Genomic DNA, 21,491 nt, shown 5'->3' with positions numbered 1-21,491 from the left:
GTTGTGACGCTAGGGGCGATGATCAAGGCAGCAAAGGAGATCGACGAAAGGCTCCAGGATTTGAGGTACGACCGACACGTACAGCCTGGATACCAGAGACCCGCCGCGAGCGGAAGAGGGGGCTTCAAGGCCAGAAGTCAGGACCCTAGTTACGGAGACCCAATGGAATTGGACGTAACGGATCGTAGGACAGGAAGGGGGCTGAAGAGCAAAGGTTCCACCTGCTACGTATGTGGCGAGCAAGGCCACTTTGCAAAAAACTGCAAGAAGAAGAATATAGTTAGCCGCGAGTTCAACGCAATGATTCGCGAAGAGAAGACATACCAGGAATGCGAGAACTTCTTCTCGAAATCTGCTTAGCAGAAACGACCTGACGACAAGGCATCAAACAGCGGCTTCTTGATTTGATGACCTAAGGACTAGAAGTTAACACAACGACACGGATAAACGACTACTGGAACACGACTTACGAAGGCGCCTCGGGAGGAGGATCAGAACAAAAACCAGACCAGGAGAAAGGGGACGCTACACCGACGCTTTGGAGGCTCTTCTCCAGCTCGGATGCGGACAGGTGGACGACCCGAGTATCGTCTCCCTCGGCGGCGAGCTCACGATCCAAGCAACGGAGTTTTTCTTCTTCACGGGCACGGTTCTGCTCGAGTACTTGGCGCTTCCTGGTGAGGATCGCCCGGACCTGCTCCAGTTGCTGCAGGAGCGATTCCTGTTGTTGCTCCGCCAGCTCGATTTCTCTTTTTATGGATGCTTCGGTCCGATCTATGGCGGCCCACGACGTACGGACACAGGCGCGACCTCTACGGACACACTCGGAACACCGCGAGTCGGAGCCAGGCATGACGAAACACAGACGCAACTTCGAACAACAGTTCTCGCAGGGGGACTCGGCCAGGTGATTCTGTCGCTCGATGCGGGAGGCACGAAGTTCGCGTTTCTGTGACGAGGAGGAAGACATTTTGGACAAGCTGAGGAATGAAAATGATGGGACATTCGCTTATATCATCATGACACGTGATCGTTGGGACACCGATCCTGGGGAGGGGGATGGTGTTACGGTCTGAAAGGTGGGAGAAGCTCATTTGTCAGACAAGCGAAGAACGAGGGAAGATCACTAGGCAGCCAGTGTATTGGAGTCACTTGGGTCACTCGTGAACGAGGTGACTCAGGGTCACTTAGGTCACTCGTGAGCGAGGTGACCGCGCCAAGACATAGTACTATATAGACGACGCTCCTTTGCAAGTAGATAGGAGCCTCGTGCTCAACTCATTTTAAGTATACACCATATACTGTTTGGGACCACTACCTTCTCAACGAGTCAGAGACATCATTGCAAAGATCCAAGCCCGGTTGGGATAACGTACAGCGGTTCCTAACAGAAGGTCGTTTAATAGGGTGATAGAGAGGGAGTAGAGAGTTAGCGTATTAGATAGCTCTTATATAAAGCAAGATGAGTGAGCTACACAAGTCTAACGAGGCCCTTATATAGCGGAAAGCACGAAAGCGCAAGTATATTTAGTCTAGAGGGTCTCTGACCTTCGATAAGGCGTCGTAATTAATACCTCTAGAGGGTACTAGGAGGCAGGAAGTAAGTAGAGAGTCGCTAGATAGTATTTGGCTAGTACTAAGGCTACGGCGCTATAAGCGATATAGTAAGTCGGGGCATAACGTACGTACCTATTAAGTAGACTTACTAGATAGCGAAGAATCTAAAGAGGAATTGTCCTCCTAGTAACGATTCTATAGGATGTCGTCGTATTAAGATACCGTAGTGATTAAAGTAGAAGTAGTATAGTTCTTAGTAAAAGTGGCCCGCTTAGTAGTATAGCCCGCTCGGTAGTAAAGTACGTTACTACTAGTATCTCTATATTACTTTATAAGTCTACTAGTTATAGCTCTTAAACCCCTATCGAGTAGACAGAAGTAACACTATATAGCATTAAGCGATAAGCCCTCGTCGATAAGTAATACGATATAGGTATCGTCTTTAGGGGTAAGCGGAGCTATAGTAATAGTAAGGGTAAAGCTATAGCGCTAATAATACCTAGGATTGCGATACAAGGCTATATATCGTAAACACGGCGATGGTAAGGTATATAGAGCGTGTAGGAAGGTAGAATACGGTTACTATAGGAATGCACTGCAAAGCCGTAATCTGAGATCCCACCCTTGTCAGGTCTCACCCTTTTTAGAAATAAGAATAAGGTTCGCCCTGGCTCGATGAGTCTCGAACGTCACCCAGCTTGACTCTTCGTCCATAGAGCCAAGACCTGCTGCGAAGATGCGATCTCGTCGTTGGAGAGGCATGGATACAGAGCAGTCGCGTGAGAAGAGGTGAGGTCGCAGATGTTGGAAGGCAAAGCGTGCATGTGTTTCAGAAATGCTCATCGCCGCCAATGCGCCGAGGCTGCACGGCTTTCTTCCACCGTCCTCCCTTCTTCATTCTGCACTCTCGGGTGACAATGACAAGCTTTTCTCTCATGGAGTCCTCAGGTCCTGCAAGATCCCTTCAAATATCGAATTCGCCCTTCTCTTCAAGACATCGAAGCTTCGGCCGAGATGCGGCCGTGCCTGGTCCTCGTCGCCCATTCTACCGCTACGAGCATGTGTTCCCGCGAACCACCTTGCGACGAACGAGTTTAATTCTTCAACCGTGCGACATGCATTCTTCAGCATGGGTCAAGAGATGTGCAAACGCTTGGGAATGCTGCACCAGCCGGGTGGAGCTTGAGAGATGTCACGGCATGCCGGTCGGGCCAAATGTGGCATTGTCCGGCCATAGCATCATGTTGACCGTATCCAAGCACGCATCCCGTCACCACGACGATGCCATGACATACCAATCACGCCCGACGCATTCATCAGCGGCACGCGTTGTGCTAGATGGTCGGGCAAAGACGAGCGTCTCATTGGTATACACTGCAGCGATGTTCACCTGCTTCAGAAGCAGCAGCACTTCAACCGCTCCAAGAACCTCGAGCGGATGGTGCACCCTTGCGGATCTGGTGCTTTCGGCTACTTTGAGCCCACGGCCGATGTTTCCGACCTCACCAAGGCCGACTTCTTGCAGAAGCCATTGGCGAAGACTCCCATCTTCATCCGATTCTCGACTGTCACGCTTGGTCGCGAGTTTCCTGCCGAGGCACGTAGCCCTCGTGGCTTTGCTATCAAGTTCTACACCCGAGAGGGCAACTATGATATCGTTGGACTGGTAAGATGTGCACCTGGACTCCACCATGTGACTTTGCTAACACTTCCTAGAACTTTCCTGGTAGGGCATGCTTTTGTGTCCACTGTATGACTCTGCTGACTCCCACGGATAGTGTTCTTCTGCAGGGATCCAATCCAAGGTCCTGATGTGATCAGATCACAGGCTAGAAACCCCAAGAATTTCCTTCTAGACTACGATGCCACCTTCGACCTTCTTGGCAACACCCCGGAAGGCAACCATGCAGGACTGATGTTCTTTATCGACCACGGTACACCAGACGGCTGGACAAACCTCCACGGCTACGGCTGTCACATTTTCAAGTGGGTAAACAAGGAGGGCAAGTTTGTCTATATCAAGTATCACTTCCTAGCAGAGCATGGCCGTCACGATTTGACGCAACCCGAGGCCATCCGCATCTCTGGCGAGAACCCCGACTACTCCAAGCAGCAGCTTTGGGAGGGTATCGAGGCTGGTAAAGAGTTCAAGTGGAAGGCTTATATCCAGGTCATGAAGCCCGAGGATGCAGATGCCGAGAAGCTTGGATTTGATCCGTTCGATGTCACAGAGGTGTGGCCCAAGGGACAGTTCCCTCTCCAGGAATTTGGCAACTTGGTTCTCAACAAGAACCCGGAGAACTTCCATCGTGATGTGGAACAGGCTGCATTCTCGCCTGGAAGCATGATCCCGGGTGTTGAGGACTCTCCAGATCCGCTCTTGCAATTGTAAGTTCAACTCATGACTTTCGTAACATTTTACACTGACATATACATAAGCCGCATGTTCTTCTACCGCGATGCCCAGTATCACCGTATCGGAGTCAATCTTCATCAAATTCCAGTCAATTGCCCCTTCGCCGCATCATCGCTCTCATCAATCAATTTCGACGGACAGATTCGTGTCGACGCCAATCACGCCGGCAACAAACAATACACACCAAACTCCTTCACCGACAAGTTCCGCCCAGACGTTGCAGAAGCGCCCTACAAAGTTTCTGACAACGTGGTATCCCGCAAATCACACTACTACCACAAGGGCAAGTTGTCCGAGTACGATCAACCGCGGGAGCTGTACAGGCGGGTCATGTCGGAGCAGGACCGTGCGAATCTTCACAGCAACACGGCGAAGATGCTTTCGCACGTCAATTACCCGATCATCGCCAAGCGATATCTGTCCCAGATCTATAATGTCGCTCCAGAGTATGCGACGGCTGTGTATGACCTGACGAACTTCAAGTTCAAGGAGAAGGAGGGTGTGTTTGAGTTCACAGAGGTTGAGGAGCTCGCAAAGGAGGCGCACACCTTGAGCAAAACGAAGAAGTTCAGACCGGAGGATGGCAATCGCCTTACTGGCTATGCCCCGGAAAAGCCTTTCTACCAGTTGTGAGGCGGATACACCAGCTGAGCGTTGCTCAACAAGTAATATACCCAGTCAAAACAGTATGCTTTGACAAAGTCATGAGATCTTAATCACAGACTTCACCACTTCGTGAGCGCTTTTGCCATTCTAAATTGGCGGCGTAGATAGTTGTCGCAACGTTGCGACATCGATTTTCTTAGCCATTCGATTAATCTAGGCATCTTGTCCGATCTTACACAAGCTGACCTTGACAAGATCCTAGGAATGGCACGTGGCGAGCCTGTCAACGTTTGCCTTACGGACGATAACAGGGTAGCTCATTGATCAACATACTAGACCTTGCAGGGAGACAAGATCTGGTATGAGGAGTAGGCTGTTTGCAAGGTCTGATTACGGACAATCAACTCCACGTTAGCCACCGAGCCGCATGGTGAACTTCCAGAAAGTATGCACTTTCGCTGAAGAAAGCTATCACATAGTACCTGCACCTTGTCCCACGATCGACCAACAGCCTGGAACATACCAGCAATTAGAAACGAGCGCACATCAGTACACCAGTGGACCTCCATCCGGCATCAGCGTGAGCCCATTCCCAGTCCTCAGCATCATCCTATCAATAGCCACAGAAGCGCCCAGTCCTGATGGCGCTACATGCGTGAGCCTCTCCACCGTGTCGAATTCGCTCCTCGTGCTGACTGAATACTCTCAAGTGCGTCTCAACTTACCTCTCCATGGACGGCAAAGGACTATGCTGTACGCAGGAGCACAAGTGCTTTTGCTGCATGCCGAGCACGACGAGGACGTGCGGGAAGAAACACTCTCCGAATTGGGACAAAAGGGGGAAGAGTGGTGGCGGTGAGGAGGTTATGGGTGCTTATGGAGAGATCGATGGATGGGCCGATATGATGGGTGAGGTAGCGCCTTGCGGCGGTGAAATCTGCCATCGCGCTGAGGAGTTGCGGCGACCAACCTTGGTGCTCTTGACTAAGGGCTCGGCTCTCCCATGAATGGGAACTTAATCTCCTGTCCATTCGCGAAGACAGCGCGCAGATAGACCCCAATGATCGGCTCCATTCCCAACTTTTGGGCGTTAGCGACCCATTCTTCCAGCTCGATCTCGGCGAAGTCTCTGCCATACATCTTCTCAAAATGCCCTTTGAGGTCATTTGGCTGTATCTTGACACCTCCACTATGATGGCGGAAGCGAAGGTATGGTGGCTGCTCTACATCGCTTGTCATGTTGGCGATATCTTGCGCGACGGCTTCAATGGGTGCAAAGTCGAAGTATCCGGAAATGGGTAGCCTGGAGATCTGCGGCACAGTGCTCATGAGTGCTGAGAATCTCAGGATCGAGTTGAGAGCATCTTCCAAGGGAGCTTCGTCACCGATCAATGCGCAAGGTCGGTGGATGGTGATGGGTAAATCAAGCCCAGATTTGGCAGCTTCCTTGAACAGACGCTCCAAGAACACTTCGCCAACCCATTTGGCCGCTGTGAGGCCCTCAGCTCCATCGCTGTGGGGCTGATGCTTTCTCAAGCTAACAGGTGGCAATGCGGCTTCTGAGTCCTTCGCAAGAAGTGTGACTCGACCAGAGGATATGAAGTGCAGTGGGGTGCGGCGGCGAATCGCGCAAGCTGCCAGAAACTTGAGACTCGCCACATTGGATTGGCGAAGAGAGGCGTAGCTGTGCAAACAATGACCGTGGCCGCCAGCTATTATGATGCGGTCGACACTTCTGGTGATGTTCGCGACGATCTCATCATCTAGACCGAAGTTTGGAAGATGAAGAGTGCTGCCCTCATGAATAACGATACGCGCCGCATCGAGACCGGCAGGGAGTTTGCTCGGCGAGGCTACTGCGAGGCAGTGGACCTTTCGAACATGATCATTGCGGAGCATAGCTCGAAGGATATGCCCACCCAAGAAGGTGTCAGCACCTGTTAGCAGGACTTCGTCACACGATGTCACAGCCGTGCGATCCGCGGCGTTGGGTGCTACCAGAGCATTCTTGAGATCCGCTGGAAGTCTAGTCTCCCGATCCCAGTCTATTGCTACACGAGTAAAAGATTCTGCAGTGCGTTTGGATAGCAAGTCGGCCATCTCCCCAAGAGTGCTATGCTTGAACATGTCTCGAATGGACAATTTGACCTGCATATCTGTGGCAATAGCCGCCTGCAATCTAGCCAGATCCAGAGACGAGCCTCCCATTGCCCAGAAGTCAACATTTGAGCTTCTCGGAATGTCGGCACGATCGAGGATGCGCTGCCATATGATGTGTAGCTCAAGCTGCTCGAGCGTGGTCATGCCGCCGTCCTCCACTTGATGGACCATGGCGCTTCTTTCAGGCAGTGGAGTACCCCCTAGCAAACGGCGATTCACTTTGCCATTGGCGTTCATCGGCAATCTCTCATGGACGACGACTCGAGTGGGCTTCATGTGCTGTGGTGAAGGGAGTCCCTGCATGAAGTCTTCGAGCGACGCTTCGTTGAGGTGATCTTGCGCGGTCTGGTTTTCATCACAATGCTGTCTTGTCTTGCCTGAGTCGTGGAGTACGACGTGGGCGACTAGGTGTACATCGTCATTATGCCGCCAGGGAGTAACGATCACATCCGATATCAGATGCGACGCTTCACACAAGATCGTGTTTTCCACATCGGTCAAGTCGGTCCTCAAACCACGTATCTTGATGGTTGTGTCCCCATCTATTCGACCAAGAAAGCCGAGGGTCCCGTCCACTCGCCAGACAGCCTTGTCTCCGGTCTTATACATTCTACCAGCGGGAATGTTGGTGCCAGCCATCCCTTGGATCATCGAGGTCTCTACAAATGATCTGGATGTTGCGCTAGAGTCCACATAACCAAGGGCCACCCCACTGCCTGCGATGTATACTTCTCCAGGAATACCAGGTGCGCAGATGTGACCTTCAGAGTCCAGGACGAAAATGCCGACATTGGCCAGCGGACGGCCCACTGATGTTGCGCTTTTTGCCAAGGGGTCTTCTACTAATTCATCGTCAAGTTCCATAGTCGCGCAGATGGTGGCCTCGGTTGGGCCATACACATCGTAATGCAGCGGTTGACAAGACACTTGCCGCATTTCTCTGCGAAGCGCTTCGGGGACTTTCTCTCCGCCAGAGTAAGCTAGCCGCCACTTGCTGAGACGAGAAAGATTCTCACGGCCCAAACGCAGCCACATCAAGTACTCCGTAGGACAAGCAAATGTAAGACTCACGTCCTCCTGGACCATCAGCTCCGTAATAGCCACAGGATCTCCCCTGAGCGGCTGCGGAGCGATGACTAGCGTGGCGCCATGTGTCAAAGCAAGCAGAGCCTGGGCGATGGCCATATCAAAGCCAAGACTGCTCTGTTGTAGGATCACTTCGCCTGCTTGCATGCCGTGAGTATGGGCCTGGTGCGCAAGATAGTTGAGAAAGCCATGTGACGAAAGCAAGATCGCTTTTGGAACACCAGTCGTCCCACTAGTGCACAGGATAAGCGATGCTCTGCTTGGATCTTCAAGGTTTTCCATGGTAGACCCACTGGCAAGTATCGGAGTCTCATCAATGGACAAGACCTGAACTACTGATGTCTCTGATACGATCTCAGTTGCCAAATCTTCGGTCTTGTTATGACAAAGAAGAACGTCGCATTCGCACGCTTTGATCATAGCCGTGAGTCGTGCAGGAGGCAGGGTTGCATCCAGTGATACAAACGTGCCACCAACTCTCAGAACAGCGAGCATGCTAATAATCCACGCTCGTTGCGGCTCGCAAAGGACAGCGATTCGAGAGCCTTGATGAGTTTTGAGGTGGAAGGACAGCGACATGGCAGCAGAGGACAATTGTTCATATGTCGACGAGCCAGAATTATCCTTGACGGCGATCATGTTTGGGTGTTGTCGAAACACGCGCTCGAATCTCTCCGTAAGTGTTGATGGCCATCCGGCGAAGTCCACATGTTTCGGTCTACCAAAGTCTAGTGCTCTCTGAACCCCGGCTTGAGGATGTATCCGGAGTTCGTCGATCGCATCGGCAGCGGATGCTTGTACAGCACTCTCCAGAAGAGTCACATACATCGATGTCATCAACGCCGTAGCCTCTTGCGAGTACAAGTCCGCTCGAGTGATGATTTGTACGTAGGACGGCCCAGACTCGGGCATCGGAGTGACACAAAAGGTAATGTCGTATGGCAGCGTGGAGTCAATGAGATCACGGACACGCAGCTGACAATTTCCAAGAGGGATGTTGAAAGTCTGCCCTGGGCGAAGATCGAAGCCAACTTGAAAGATCGGCGTGCATGTAGGGTCCCGGTCGATCGCAAGAGTTTCCAAGATGCTGTCGAAAGGAACATCTGAATGCTTCCGTGCTTCGCCATAGGCGCTGTTTACTTCCTTTACCAATCCTTCGAAAGATCGAGGGTGGTCCCTTCCGAGTCGCAGAGGAAGCATGTTGATGAAGAAACCTGGTGTGTCCACAGTCTCCGCGTCCCGCCCGGAGTCTGTCACGCCCAGACAGATCTGCTCCACACTTGTCAATCGTGAGACCAGACATTGGACAGCGGCCAGATAGAAGTTCACAAGTGTGACGCCGAGTGATCGAGCAATGCCGTTGATGCGATGCACGACGGTACCGTCCACCTCTGCTAAGCTCTTGTGGTTACCACAGCCATCAAGATTTGGTCGTATCTTCGTCGAGGCAAAATCGAGAAGTGGCAGAGGCTCAGAAGCCGATGAGAACTGCACTTGCCAGAAGGTATCGGATGCGTTGGCTGAGCGAGTAGCCTGTTGCTTGGCTATATCGATCAATGACTTGGCAGGAGCTTGAAGAGCCACGCCTTGGTAAGCCAAGTCAAGATCTCGGAAGAAGACCGGCCAACTCGATCCGTCCATGGCGATGTGGTGGAACCCGATCAGCAGCGTGTGCTCATCGCTTGTGTGGGATATAAGGATGGTCTCGAGCGCTTCGCCTCGATCAAGCCGCCATCTTCGAGAGCTCAGCTCTTCTCGCATTCTTTCAACAGTCTGTATGCTGTCACTACTGGATGGGATGTGCTTGAAGCGGTCTGATGAAGCTTCAAGTACGCCTTGTCGGGGTGCATTGGTAGTGTCCTGGAAGAAGCAGGTGTGCAACCCTGGGTGATGGGAAACAACAGTCGCGACTGCTCGACGGAGACGGGCAACGTGTACAAGACCATGCAAGTCGTAGGTGAGCACGTTATTGTTTTGGGCGTGATTTGATGTCATTTGGTCGGCAACCCACATTCTACGGCAGATCAAACATCAGATCAGCAGAGGCGCTAGTAGTGCAGGTAATGATGGCAATGCTATCGCTGACAAAACGACGCTATGGCAGGACTCACCTCGCCTGAGCTCGCGTCATGGGCCCGGTCTCTTGCATACTAAGAGGCATGTGTGTCTGTTCTTCGTGATTGTTCTCCTTATCCTTGACTTCCATTGTACTGACGCTCGTTGCCAGAGCAGAGTCTCCCGCATCGCTTGCACCCGAGGTGGATGAAGGCAAGCCATCTTCGGAGGACGAAGTATCTTGTCCTGCCACTTCTTGGTGCACGCCCGTGCCCGCATCTGCAGCTCCAGAAGACGTTCCAGTGCCGACTTTACTTTTCTCTGCGAGATACTGACTTGCTGCAAATATGCAAACGGCCTCACCACTGTCTCCGCTGAGGATTTTCAGGACGGGCACATCAACGTGTACCTGTTTCAAGAACCAGGTACGTAGCTCAACTGCCAGGAGTGAGTCGATTCCCACATCAAGCAAAGATACCCCGACATTGAAGCTGCCAGAGGCCATCTGTAGCATTGTCTCGATTCTGGACGCCAAGGCTCTCGTGAGCACGGCTGCCGCTTCGCCATCAGAAGTCGCCGCATCCAGTTGGGCGACTACTGACATGTTATCACCGTCTGCTGCACTGGCTATCGTGTTGGAAGCACGATCTTCTCTTACGAAGTGAGAGGTGAGCTGATTGTTGAACCACGGAGGGTGTGCTTCACTGGGAGTGTTAGGGCTGTAATTGTAGTATCCCATTCCGGTCACGAGTTCAGCAGTAGTGGAATCAACAACTTCCCCTTCCCTTACAGGACTAGCCGCCACGGCTTCAGCAAAGATCTGATGCATATCTGCCTCAGCCAATGGTAGCTTCATGGTGCGCGCAAGCTTGTCAAAAAGTGCTTGGCCCCTTTCTGCAACGTATCCAACATCTGCGACACACCCCAAATCCATGACGGATGCAGGAAGTCCTTTCAGTCGCCGCTGCTTCGCAAGCATGACCTGGTAGAGAGAAGCTGCGTCGTAATTGGATTGACCGGCATTGCCGATGACACAAGATAAAGTCGAAAAGAGTATGAAGAAGTCAAGCTCAGGATCTTGGAACTCCTCGTGCAAATTGAATGACCCGTCGACCTTGGGTGCTAACACTTCGGTCATGTCGGCGAGCTCCATGTCCAAGAACTGGCGATCTCGAAGGACGAGTGCGGCGTTCGCTACGCCTACGATGGGCGGCATTTCAGCACGAATAGTGGCGACTGTGCTCTGAACCGACTTCTTGTCAGTAACGTCCATTCGGTAGACACGGATGTTTGCTCCAAGGTGAGCCATCTCTTCCAGCCATTGTGGATCAACGTTGGCACTACGACTTGCTAAGGCGATGTGGCGCGCACCATTTTCAACCATCCACCTACAGATCGACCTGCCCAAAGTCGATACTAAGCTGACCATGAGGTAGGACTTGTCAGGCGAGAACATCCCATGGCCATGGATAGGATTAACAGTGATCTGCAGTGAATGTTCAACGTCGACAGACCAGTCTACCACGGCAGGGAAGCTCAGCGAGGAGGCTGGAGTATGAGGCAAGACATGGGCAGGCACGATGGCTTCGATGCCTGTCATCTCAGTGTTGTGGTCGTTGTGCTGGTCGGAAGCGTATATGTCCATTAGGAGACTTTCCAGTCCTGCAAGCGGCAGTGCCTCGCCCTTTGAAACCGTGCCGTCCAGATTCAGTGTATCACCAGGGAACATGGACAGCAGCTTCTTTGCCACGCCATCACGATTGCCAACAGCCACTACGTAGCTGATGTCTGACGGGAGGCTGCGTCGCAAGATGTGATCTGACGATCGCGGGTGCAGACGAATGGCGTTGGGAATGATTGACTCGGCACTGGCGCTTGACTCAGTGAAGATAATGCGCTTCTGTCCTTTAGCCAATTGTGCTACTTTGCTGGCCAGAGTTGCCTCGACGCCGTGTATGATGACCCTACGCTCTTGCGGCGAGGCTTCAGGTGGGATCGCTGCCAGAATGTGTTTGGCCACGACCAAGTCCGCACTGGCTCGCAGCTGCTGTGTGGTGCCAGGGATGCCGGTCTTGAGATGTATGACAGAGTCGGCCCGAACGGGAGCATTTGTTGTGTGCGCATGCGTCAGTGCTAGGACCTGCCGCTGCTCTTGATCGTATCCAATGAGAAGCACTGCTGATGTGCAATGAGGCAACGAGACTGACAAGGCCGTCTGGATCATGGTGTACTCGGATTGAAGTAGACGTTGTCGCTTTGCAGCAGTCACCCACGGCGCGACTTCTTGGATTTGGACGAGGCCATCGTGAGGAACAGCTGTATACTGCGGGCCCCACTTGTCGATGGTAGTCACAGTCTTAGTAATGTGACGCTCAGCGGAGTTGAGTCGGTCGTTGCGCTCGGAGTCTGGCTTCAAACGTGGGATTAAGACCTGGTCTTCAGCTGAGACTGTCAACTCAGGCTCATTCGACCACAACATGGGCGATTTGGAGAATCCTTCCGAGGCACCAAGTCTTAGGCGGACGAAAGCTTCCAGAATGAGGCGAGCGTCAGATGGCCGTGTGCCTTTGGTGGTGGTATTCAAGAATTGGAGATTGATGTGCTCCAACTCGACGACCAGAGTTCGACAAAGGCCGACCATCATAGCAGCAGAGGGATCCTGGACGTCTAAATGGCCGGTCGTGACCCATAGCATATCAGTGGCGTTGGCGAAAAGTGCCTGGAGCCTTTTTAGTCGTGTCTCAGTCACAGGATCGGCGAAGAATGTCTTCTCCAGTTCGCAGAGCGCGATGACAGCAGTCGGGCGCGAGAGGTGAATATCTGGGTCAATATCATCAACGCTCGAAACAGCCTGGACCCGTCCAGCAAAGCGTGATACGGATGTAGAGATAGTACGGATCGTCTTCGACAAGGCTAGGGATCGTCCTCCGATGATCAACACTTGATCGGCAACAGGAATCTCATCCAGGAACTCCAGAGGCTCGCGCAGCATTTCGACACGCAAATCCGAGGCTTGTGAGACGATCACTGAGACGGCATGCTGCACAGAATCCGGAATATCACTTTGGTGCATGTCCACACCGGTGAAACCAGTCTCCCGGAGTATCTGATCCCATGCTTGGAGCTTCAAACCAGGCTGATTAGCGGCTCCCTCACGGTTACCCAGCCACCAGCCTTCTAGTGGGCCCATGAGTAGCGTACCCTCAAGATACTCGCTGGTCACCTCCATCATGAAAAGCCATCCTCCAGGCTTCAGCAGACGCCGCACGTTCTGTATCGACTTCTTGATGTCAGCTGTGGCATGCAAGACGTTGATCGCAATGAGAACATCCTGAGACTCTGCTTCAAACCCCTGCTCCATAGGGTCGGCCTCGAGATCCAGGACCTTGTACACCACTCGATCTGCAGCGGCAGCAGATGTCTGAGCCAGTCGTTCTCGCGCCTTCTCGAAGAAGCCGGCGGAGATGTCGGTGAACGTGTATTGACCAAGCGCATCCTCAAGCTTGTTCAGGACACCTAGGGTGGTGCCAGCGCTACCTCCACCCACCTCTAAAAAGTGTGCGCGTGGATATCGGTGGGCGAAGTCCCGCACTAGGCCGGCAATGGTGTGATTCAACTGCGATTGGAAGCGACCGTGAGAGTACAACGGAGCCCACACGCCTTCGCGGATATATAGCTCCAAGGCACGCTCCTCTCCAGACATGATCTTCGCCAGGTGCTCACCCGCTATGTGGATTGCCATCATGTCCGGTTGGTTTTTGAAGGCCGGATCCTGTTTATAGCCCTCTATCAGCGCAGCACTGTCATTCAACCATGATTTGAGCGCCACTGGGTGCTGACCGTCTGCTGTCTGCTGCAGTAATCTCCTTGCAACTTTGCAGAAGGCTTGACGATCCCAGCTCCACTCAGCTATGTGAGCTTCGGATACCGTGGAGAAGAAGCTCCGTAAATAGTAGACACATGATCGATTGATGGCCTCAATAAGTCGTAGCTCAGCATCGTCGGGTATCAGTTCAGGGAGACCACTGCTGACTGCATAGAACAAGTCTGAACTATATTCGATGCGTGAGAAGACAGGTCGATCCTTCTCAGCACTTGAACCAATCCAGTTGTCCATTCTGAAGCCCTCAGTCTGAAGTATGCATTGACCGGAAGGCCCAAACACATGGATGTCGCCTTCCACTGACCGAGCTGTGTTCTTTGTGAGGAAGCAGTCTGATTCGATGGCTACGTTCTTGCCGTCGGCTGTGACAAAGCTTGCGCGAGGGTCGAATGTGAGACGTGAACATGCAGAAGGTAACCATGAGCCTCGAATTGGAATCCGTGTCGGGTTGACAACAGTGGCCAGGATTGCCTGTAGAGCCACGTCCAAGACGCCCGGATGGGCAAGGTAGCGGTTACCAACATCTTCGGCCGGCCAAGACGCTGCTGCGCTGGAGAAGCCTTGGGTCCGACGAATCTGCTTCATGCCCCTGAATAGGCCGGTATAGTCCAGTCCTGTTGTCCTGAGAATAGCCTGGTAATATGCTTCTCCGTCGATGTATGTCGTGCCCGAGCGCGAAGGACATCGTGCTGGCATCAGAGGAGCGTCCTCATTGTTATCTGTGGTAGGAGAAAGAAGTTCAATGACGAGGCGCCCACTGCAATTCGTCTCCAAAGCGCCTCCGTTCACGCTGCTGGAGCAGGTAAAGTCAGCCTCAACGGTGATACCATCGCTGACTGCTTGACGCCGCCGTACGGCGAAAACCATCTCTACACCATTGTTGTTATCCTCTAAGACCAAAGCGCGAGGTATTACCATGTCATAGACCTCGATGAGCTTGATTCGATTGAGTCCCACAATCTCAACGGCCGCTTCCAGAGCGAGGGCGATGTAACTCGTAGTGGGAAACAGAAGAGCTTTTCCGAATACGTGCCCACGAGTCCATGGCAGCTCATTCACCTTCAATACGTTGCGCCAGCGCATGTCGTATTCCGAATCGTCAGCTGCACGTCTGCCCAGCAGCTCATGCGGTGGCTTTTCTGCCAGTCTATAGCGACTGGAAGTTCGACCTTCTTTCCAGAAGATGTTTTCATGAGACCAGCTATAGCTTGGCAGGCCTTTGAGAACCTTAGCCTCGTGCGGCGAGTCTGGTCCGAGATATGCTTTCCTCCAGCCGTTGAAGTCGACCCAAGTGCCCAAGCTTGTCCAGATTGATCCCAAAGAGGCAGAGAACGATTGTACGTCATTGTGACCTCTCTGTAGCGTCGCAGTGTACGGGACGGATGAGTTGACACCTAGAGCGGCTGTAATGGTCTGTGTAACAGGTCCCTTGAGAGCAGGATGAGCACCGACGTCCACAGCTAGATCGAAGGGTCCGGCCCGCCACAGCGCGCATTGCACGGCTTCGGAGAACAGAACTGGTTGGCACATGTTGTCCACCCAATATTGACCTGCAAGCACTGCAAGATCTTCTGGGTCATCAAGCAGCTCAGCATGACCATGGACTGATGAGATCCAGATACATTCGTTGTTTGCGGGCTGTACTTGGATGTTGCATGCCTCCAATGATCGAAGGTAGGGTTCAGCGCAAGGAAGCATATGAACTGAATGATAAGCTGTGTCGACTTTCAACAACCTAGCAAATGTGCCCTTTTCATCCAAAGATGTCTTTGCAGACTTGATGGCCTCCTCATCGCCGGAAAGTGTAGTAGAGGTTGGGGAGTTGCTGGCGGCTACACTTAGTCGACCCTCAAAAGATTTGCAGAAAGCCTCCGCATCATCGATGCCGAGTCCGACGGCCAGCATCCCTCCTCGTTGCCCTTGCTCTCCTTTAGCCAGGCGAGCGTGGACACCGCGGTAGTACGCAACGCGCATTGCGTCCTCCTTTGTCAATAGACCAGCAGCATATGTGGCAGCTATTTCTCCGGAAGAATGTCCTACAACACCTCGGAACAATATGCCAGCAGTTGCGAGAGTGTCCACCAAGGCGATTTGGATGGCCGTGCAGAGGGGTTGCGATAGTGCAGCTTCGTGGAGCCGCGAATTCGATTGCTCTTTCAGCAGCTCTTCCCTCATTGACCAAGAAGGGGCGTCAGGAAGACTCTGGAGCGCAGCTTCGCAGATCTCCAGGCTTGCACGAAAAGCATGACATCGGTGGATCATGTCCCGCCCCATGGCGGCCCATTGCGCTCCTTGGCCAGTAAATATCCCGAGAATTCCGGGATCATGCCATTTGAGTTTAGTAGGTGCCCGCATTCCAACCTCAGAGGGAGGCATCGAGCAAGTCGCTCGTAGGGCTTCGACGAGTTCCTCTTGGGATCCTCCTGGGAAGAATTTGCGGTGGGGAAACGTGGTACGACGCGTCTGTGTAAGGAAGGCGAGGTCGTCGAGGTGAACGTTATGCGCTTTGTTGTCCAGCATCTCGGCCAATTGGGCAACGTTCTCTGCCAGCGACGATCCAGTGCATGCTGATAGCAGTAATGGTCCAGCAAAGATGTCCCCATCGTCAGATGGCGGCTTGATGATCTCTGGAGCTGACGCAGGTTGAGGAATGTACTGCTCGATTATAACATGAACGTTGGTGCCGCCGAACCCGAAGCTGTTCACACTTGCGCGTCGTGGCGACATTGTTGACGGCCACGGGAGTGCCTCTGTGGGTATCTGGAGTCGGTCATAGTACGGCTGAATGTCTGGATTTAACTGTTCGAACAACAGATTCGGCGGAACAATTCCATGCTGCACTGCGAGTGAAGCCTTGAGTAGCCCGGCGAGACCAGCGCAGCCTTCCAAATGTCCGATCACGGTCTTGATCGAGCCACAAAATAGTTTCTCGTCGTCCTCGTCTGCAACATCGTCGTCTGAGGCGTCCGCGAAGAACGCATTGTAGATACCACGGGCCTCCTGAGGATCGCCAGCCATAGTGCCTGTACCATGCGCCTCGAAGTATTGAGGTCGCTGGCTTTTTGATCGCAGATCGAGGCCGGCACGTGCATAAGTTTGTCGAATGAGGGTGGCCTGAGCGTCTCCACTGGGCATAGTCATGCCAGTCGTTCTGCCATCTGAGTTCATGCCAGTTTCCCGAACGATGCATTCGATATGGTCGCCGTCCTTCAGCGCTTGAGAAAGTGTCTTCAGCATTAGGGCCGAGACACCTTCACCGCGAGCGTATCCATCCGCTGAGGCGTCCCACATACGTGATCGTGATGTTGGAGAGAGCATATGTAATTTGCTCTCGGAAACGTACGGCGCTGTATCAAATATCAGATTGACGCCACCAACAATTGAGAACGACGACTCTCCACTACGAAGGGATTGCACCGCGAAATGCAGCGCCGCCAGGGATGATGAGCAGGCGGTGTCCATCGTTACTGACGGCCCTTGAAAGTCGAAGAAGTAGCTGATGCGGTTTGAGAGAATGCTCGGAGTTGCACCAGTACCGTGATATCGGTTGATTATCTCCAAGTCTCGCGTCTGGATATTGCTGTAGTCGTTTGTCATGCAGCCGACATACACCGATGTAGCGCTTCCTTGCATTCTGTCAATGGGATACCCAGCGCTTTCCACGCATTCGTAGACACACTCGAGGAGCAGGCGTTGCTGTGGGTCCATTGCATCTGCTTCCATTGGGTTTGCATTGAAAAATGATGCGTCAAATAATCGAGGATCCTCTTCCAGCAGGTAGGCCTTGGCGATGACATTAGTAGAGCCATGGTGTTCGCCATCTTCATGGTAAAAAGCGCCAAGTCCCAGGCGCTCCTTGGGGATATCGCGAAGGACGTCACGCGGCTGCTTGAGGAGCGTCCATAACTTTGATGGGGACGAAGCACCTCCTGGAAAACGACAGGAAGATCCAACAACAGCGATAGGTTCTCTGATATTCGACCCGGCTTCCATATTGGTGTTGACTGGGCAATATCTGGGTAAGTAGTAGCTGTCGCTGATGCGAGAAGGAGGCAGAGTCAGTGTCCAGAAGGTTCAACGCAAGCCTTCACCATCGTCCGTCCGGTCACGACGTTATCGGCTCCCGTCATCGAGCTCTTCGGACTGAGACTGGCCTGCCATCTAGCCATTTGAGGGCACTCGTCGTCGCTGATCCGTTAGCCAAAAGTGTGTTCAGGCGACTCCCCGGCGCGTGTGGAGAGATGCCTGTCACGAACGCCTTATCGGCATATCTGCCCTACCCACACGACCCAGACTGCCGTTAGTGATAGCACCACACCATCTGAGGCTAGCAATCGTTTGCCATCAAGTAGGCCACAGCACCATCTTGCAGCAATGTGCGTATCGCATCGCCGTTCACGACTACATATGTAGTCGCTGGCCCGAATGCTCTCGTATCTCGAGACTACAGCGTCTGTCCGCATCAGAGTTACAAGTGCCTTTAGTTGCCGCGCTCGGAGCACAAACCAATTCGCTGCGATGCTGGATTTGGCTGGGATGTTCGGCAACGCTTGTGACTCTTATCATTCATGCGGACAGACGCTGTAGAGACTTTGCGGGTGTATGTCGGCAGTGGCATCCGCTCGCGGGCACATGTCCGGTGGGTAAACGCCAAGGTTTCATGGTCCCCTGTCACTGTCAAACATGTGCGAAGTGTCGCGATCTAAGCGTGCATATAGGCAGCAGCCCATCAAGACTTAAGGCCACATAAGCCAAGAATCAGGTAACTAATTAGTTACCTATAGCCTCTTTGAGAGCAATACTAGTCTATTCCAGATATATATATATAGTATATAGTCTACTATTAAAACAATTTTTATAAACCCGTATAGTAACTTTCTATACTTCTAACGTAATAGTTATAAGCCCGGCTAGCGCTTACTAATACTTGCTACGATAAGGAAGCCCTAAGGTAGATTTTATATTGTTATAAAATACTATTATAACTAGTATAGTAGTACCTCCTAGGCCTAGTAAACCCGTATAGAACTTTTACTAGCCTACCTCTAACCTATCTATAGTTATAGCTACTACTAAAACTAGAGTAGCTAGTACCCTACCGTAGCGTACTATAGTTCTAAAGAGATATAACTAATAGAATAAATTCAACTATTAGCTAGAGCTCTATATAGAGTCTCTAAATATCTAGAAGTATATAGACTCTTACTAACTAGGTAACGAGCTAATAGGGCCTACTTACTTAATATTTAAGGAAATCTAAGAAGCGTATATAGTAGAAGCCGCTATAGCGAGAGACTTTATTAAGCTACGGTAAATAGATATAGACTAAGGATAATAGATATATAATATACTTTACTACCGAGCGGGCTATACCACCGGTCGGGCCACTTTTACTAAGAGCTATACCACTTCTACTTTGATTACGACGGTATCTGAATACGACGACATCCTATAGAATTGTTACTAGGAGGACAATTCCTCTTTAGATTCTTCGCTATCTAGCGAGTCTACTTAATAGGTACGTACGTTATGCCCCGACTCGCTATATCGCTTATAGCGTCGTAGCCTTAGTACTAGCCAAACACTATCTAGCAACTCTCTACTCACTTCCTACCTCCTAGTATCCTCTAGAGGTATTAATTACGACGCCTTATCGAAGGTTAGAGACCCTCTAGACTAAATGTACTTACGCTTTCGTACTTTCCGCTATATAAGGGCCTCGTTAGACTTACGTAGCTTACTAATCTCGCTTCGTATAAGAGCTATCTAATGCGCTATCTCTCTACTCCCTTTTATAAGCTAATACACCCCTTCCTATAACGAGTTTAGTAATAAACCTACCCGGGCACGCATTTTGTTCGTTACTAGTGTCGATTAAGAGTCTAATTCTTTTATAGTTCGTAGTGTCTTCGACTCCTAAGGGGTAGAGTCCGGAGCTAGAGGGGTTAGCGTACGTAGCTTAATATTAAGCTTGTCTATTACTATCTATAGATTAAAGGGAACCAAACTAGCGCCTCTAAAGCTCGATAGGATGTTCTCCTATCTAAATATAGCGTTATAGGCTACCCGGAAGGCGCGTAGGAACTCTATTTTATCGATATAAGTAATACGCTAGCGTACTAAGCCCGAGAGCTAAGTACCGTATACCTTCTTTAAAGGCGAATAGTAACCTATATCTAATAGCTAGAGTAAGTACGAGGTGTACGATAGCATATATAGGGCCAAGATCTTGTATTCCTTACACAGATTCTAGAATACCTTCGAGTTATAGCTCTCGTAGCTATCGATAATAAGTAGTCTCTATGCCCTAGTTATACGAGCTATAGTATACTTCTAGAAATGCTCTAGCTACCGTATACCGAACTTATTATTAGTCTAGCCGTTCTCTATTAGCCCGATTGTCTAGTCTAGACCTAAGTTACCGTCTTAGTACTAGGTACTAATATGCCATTTGCCTATAAGGATGACGTAGGGTAGGAGCGCTATTCCGTCTAAATAGATAGTCTTAATTACTAATACCTATTCTTTATTGCCCTATTAAACGACCTTCCTCTTTCTACTACGCCTTTCTAAACCCGTAACGACGCTCTAAGACGTAATAACACCTATTATAAGCCCTATCTCGTCGAAGTTGTAGGTGTTCTAGTCAAGGATACTATACTTCTCCTTTATATTACGTATAAGTAAGAACTACTTCTCGATAACGTCTAGATCTTCTATTAGGGCTCGCTAACAATCGTATCTACGTGTTATACTAACCTTTAGCTCACGACGCCGCCTAATAAACCTGTCTATCTAATTGAGACTAGCGGGCTTAAGACCCTTCTCTTATAGTAATAAATCGGCTATTACTCGTATACTAGCCTTTAATAGCGGGAAACCTCTAAGATCTAGCTCGAGTATATACTTAAGTATCACCCTCTCTTCTAGCTCTTTAAGCTTCTTCGAATTAGGCTCGTAGTCACCCCGAGGAGGTCGTCTATTCAATCGATACCCGAGTATAGTTCGAGACGCGTCGTATACTTTTATAGCAAGTCGATTCGTAATTGTCGCGTCGCGTTTCGTAGCCTAGACAGCTAAGGTCAGTTTGGCCTCGTTTAAAGATAATATACGCTATAATAGTAGTTATATAGCTATATCTATAGAAGTGGTATAGTTCTTAGTAAAAGTGGCCCGCTCGGTAGTAAAGTACGTTACTATAACTAGTACAGTAGTACTCCCTAGGCCTAGTAAACCCGCGTAGAACTTTCACTAGCCTATAACCTATTTTATAGTTATAGCTACTACCGAGACCCCGGTAACTACCGGTACTCTACCTTAGGTACCGTAGTTCTAAAGAGCTATAACTAATAGGACAAGTTTGACCGTTAGCTAGAGCTCTACGTAGAGTCTTTAAATGTCTAGAAGTATATAGATCCTTACTAACTAAGTAACGAGCTAATAGAGCCTACTTACCTAAAGTTTAAGGAAATCTAATAAGCGTATACGGTAGGAGACGCTATATTAAGAGACCTTATTAAGCTACGATAAATAGACGTAGACCGAAGGTAACGGATATACAATGTCTTTACTACTACGCGATTAAAGCTTATTACCTACCTTATCCGTACGACGATAGAGCTAGGGTAAGAGCTAATATACGGCTAGAACACCCTTAGAGCGAAATACTAGGCTCTTAAGGATTAGTATAGTCTAGACGATATACTACGTAATCGGTAGCTTACGCTT

At 50.8% G+C, this 21,491-nt stretch overlaps 2 protein-coding genes across 2 annotated transcripts; one reads left to right on the top strand and one right to left on the bottom strand.

The window, feature by feature from the left end:
- Positions 1 to 3,472: 3,472 nt before the first annotated feature.
- CLAFUR5_06233 (Vegetative catalase) lies at positions 3,473 to 4,606 on the top strand (the record flags this gene model as incomplete). The annotated part of the gene is made up of 2 exons (XM_047905381.1): positions 3,473 to 3,945; positions 3,997 to 4,606. 2 exons carry the CDS (start codon positions 3,473 to 3,475, stop codon positions 4,604 to 4,606), a joined length of 1,083 nt encoding a protein of 360 aa, XP_047761767.1.
- Positions 4,607 to 5,563: 957 nt separating this feature from the next.
- Positions 5,564 to 17,756, bottom strand: CLAFUR5_06232 (Hybrid PKS-NRPS synthetase lepA; the record flags this gene model as incomplete). Its single annotated transcript, XM_047905380.1, has 2 exons — positions 5,564 to 9,839; positions 9,937 to 17,756. 2 exons carry the CDS (start codon positions 17,754 to 17,756, stop codon positions 5,564 to 5,566), a joined length of 12,096 nt encoding a protein of 4,031 aa, XP_047761768.1.
- Positions 17,757 to 21,491: the final 3,735 nt, after the last annotated feature.

This window comes from Fulvia fulva, chromosome 5 (assembly GCF_020509005.1).
Source record: "Fulvia fulva chromosome 5, complete sequence".
NCBI lineage: Eukaryota > Fungi > Ascomycota > Dothideomycetes > Mycosphaerellales > Mycosphaerellaceae > Fulvia > Fulvia fulva.
Note: the sequence above shows the minus strand (reverse complement) of the source record. Positions and strands in the feature narration are given on the sequence as shown.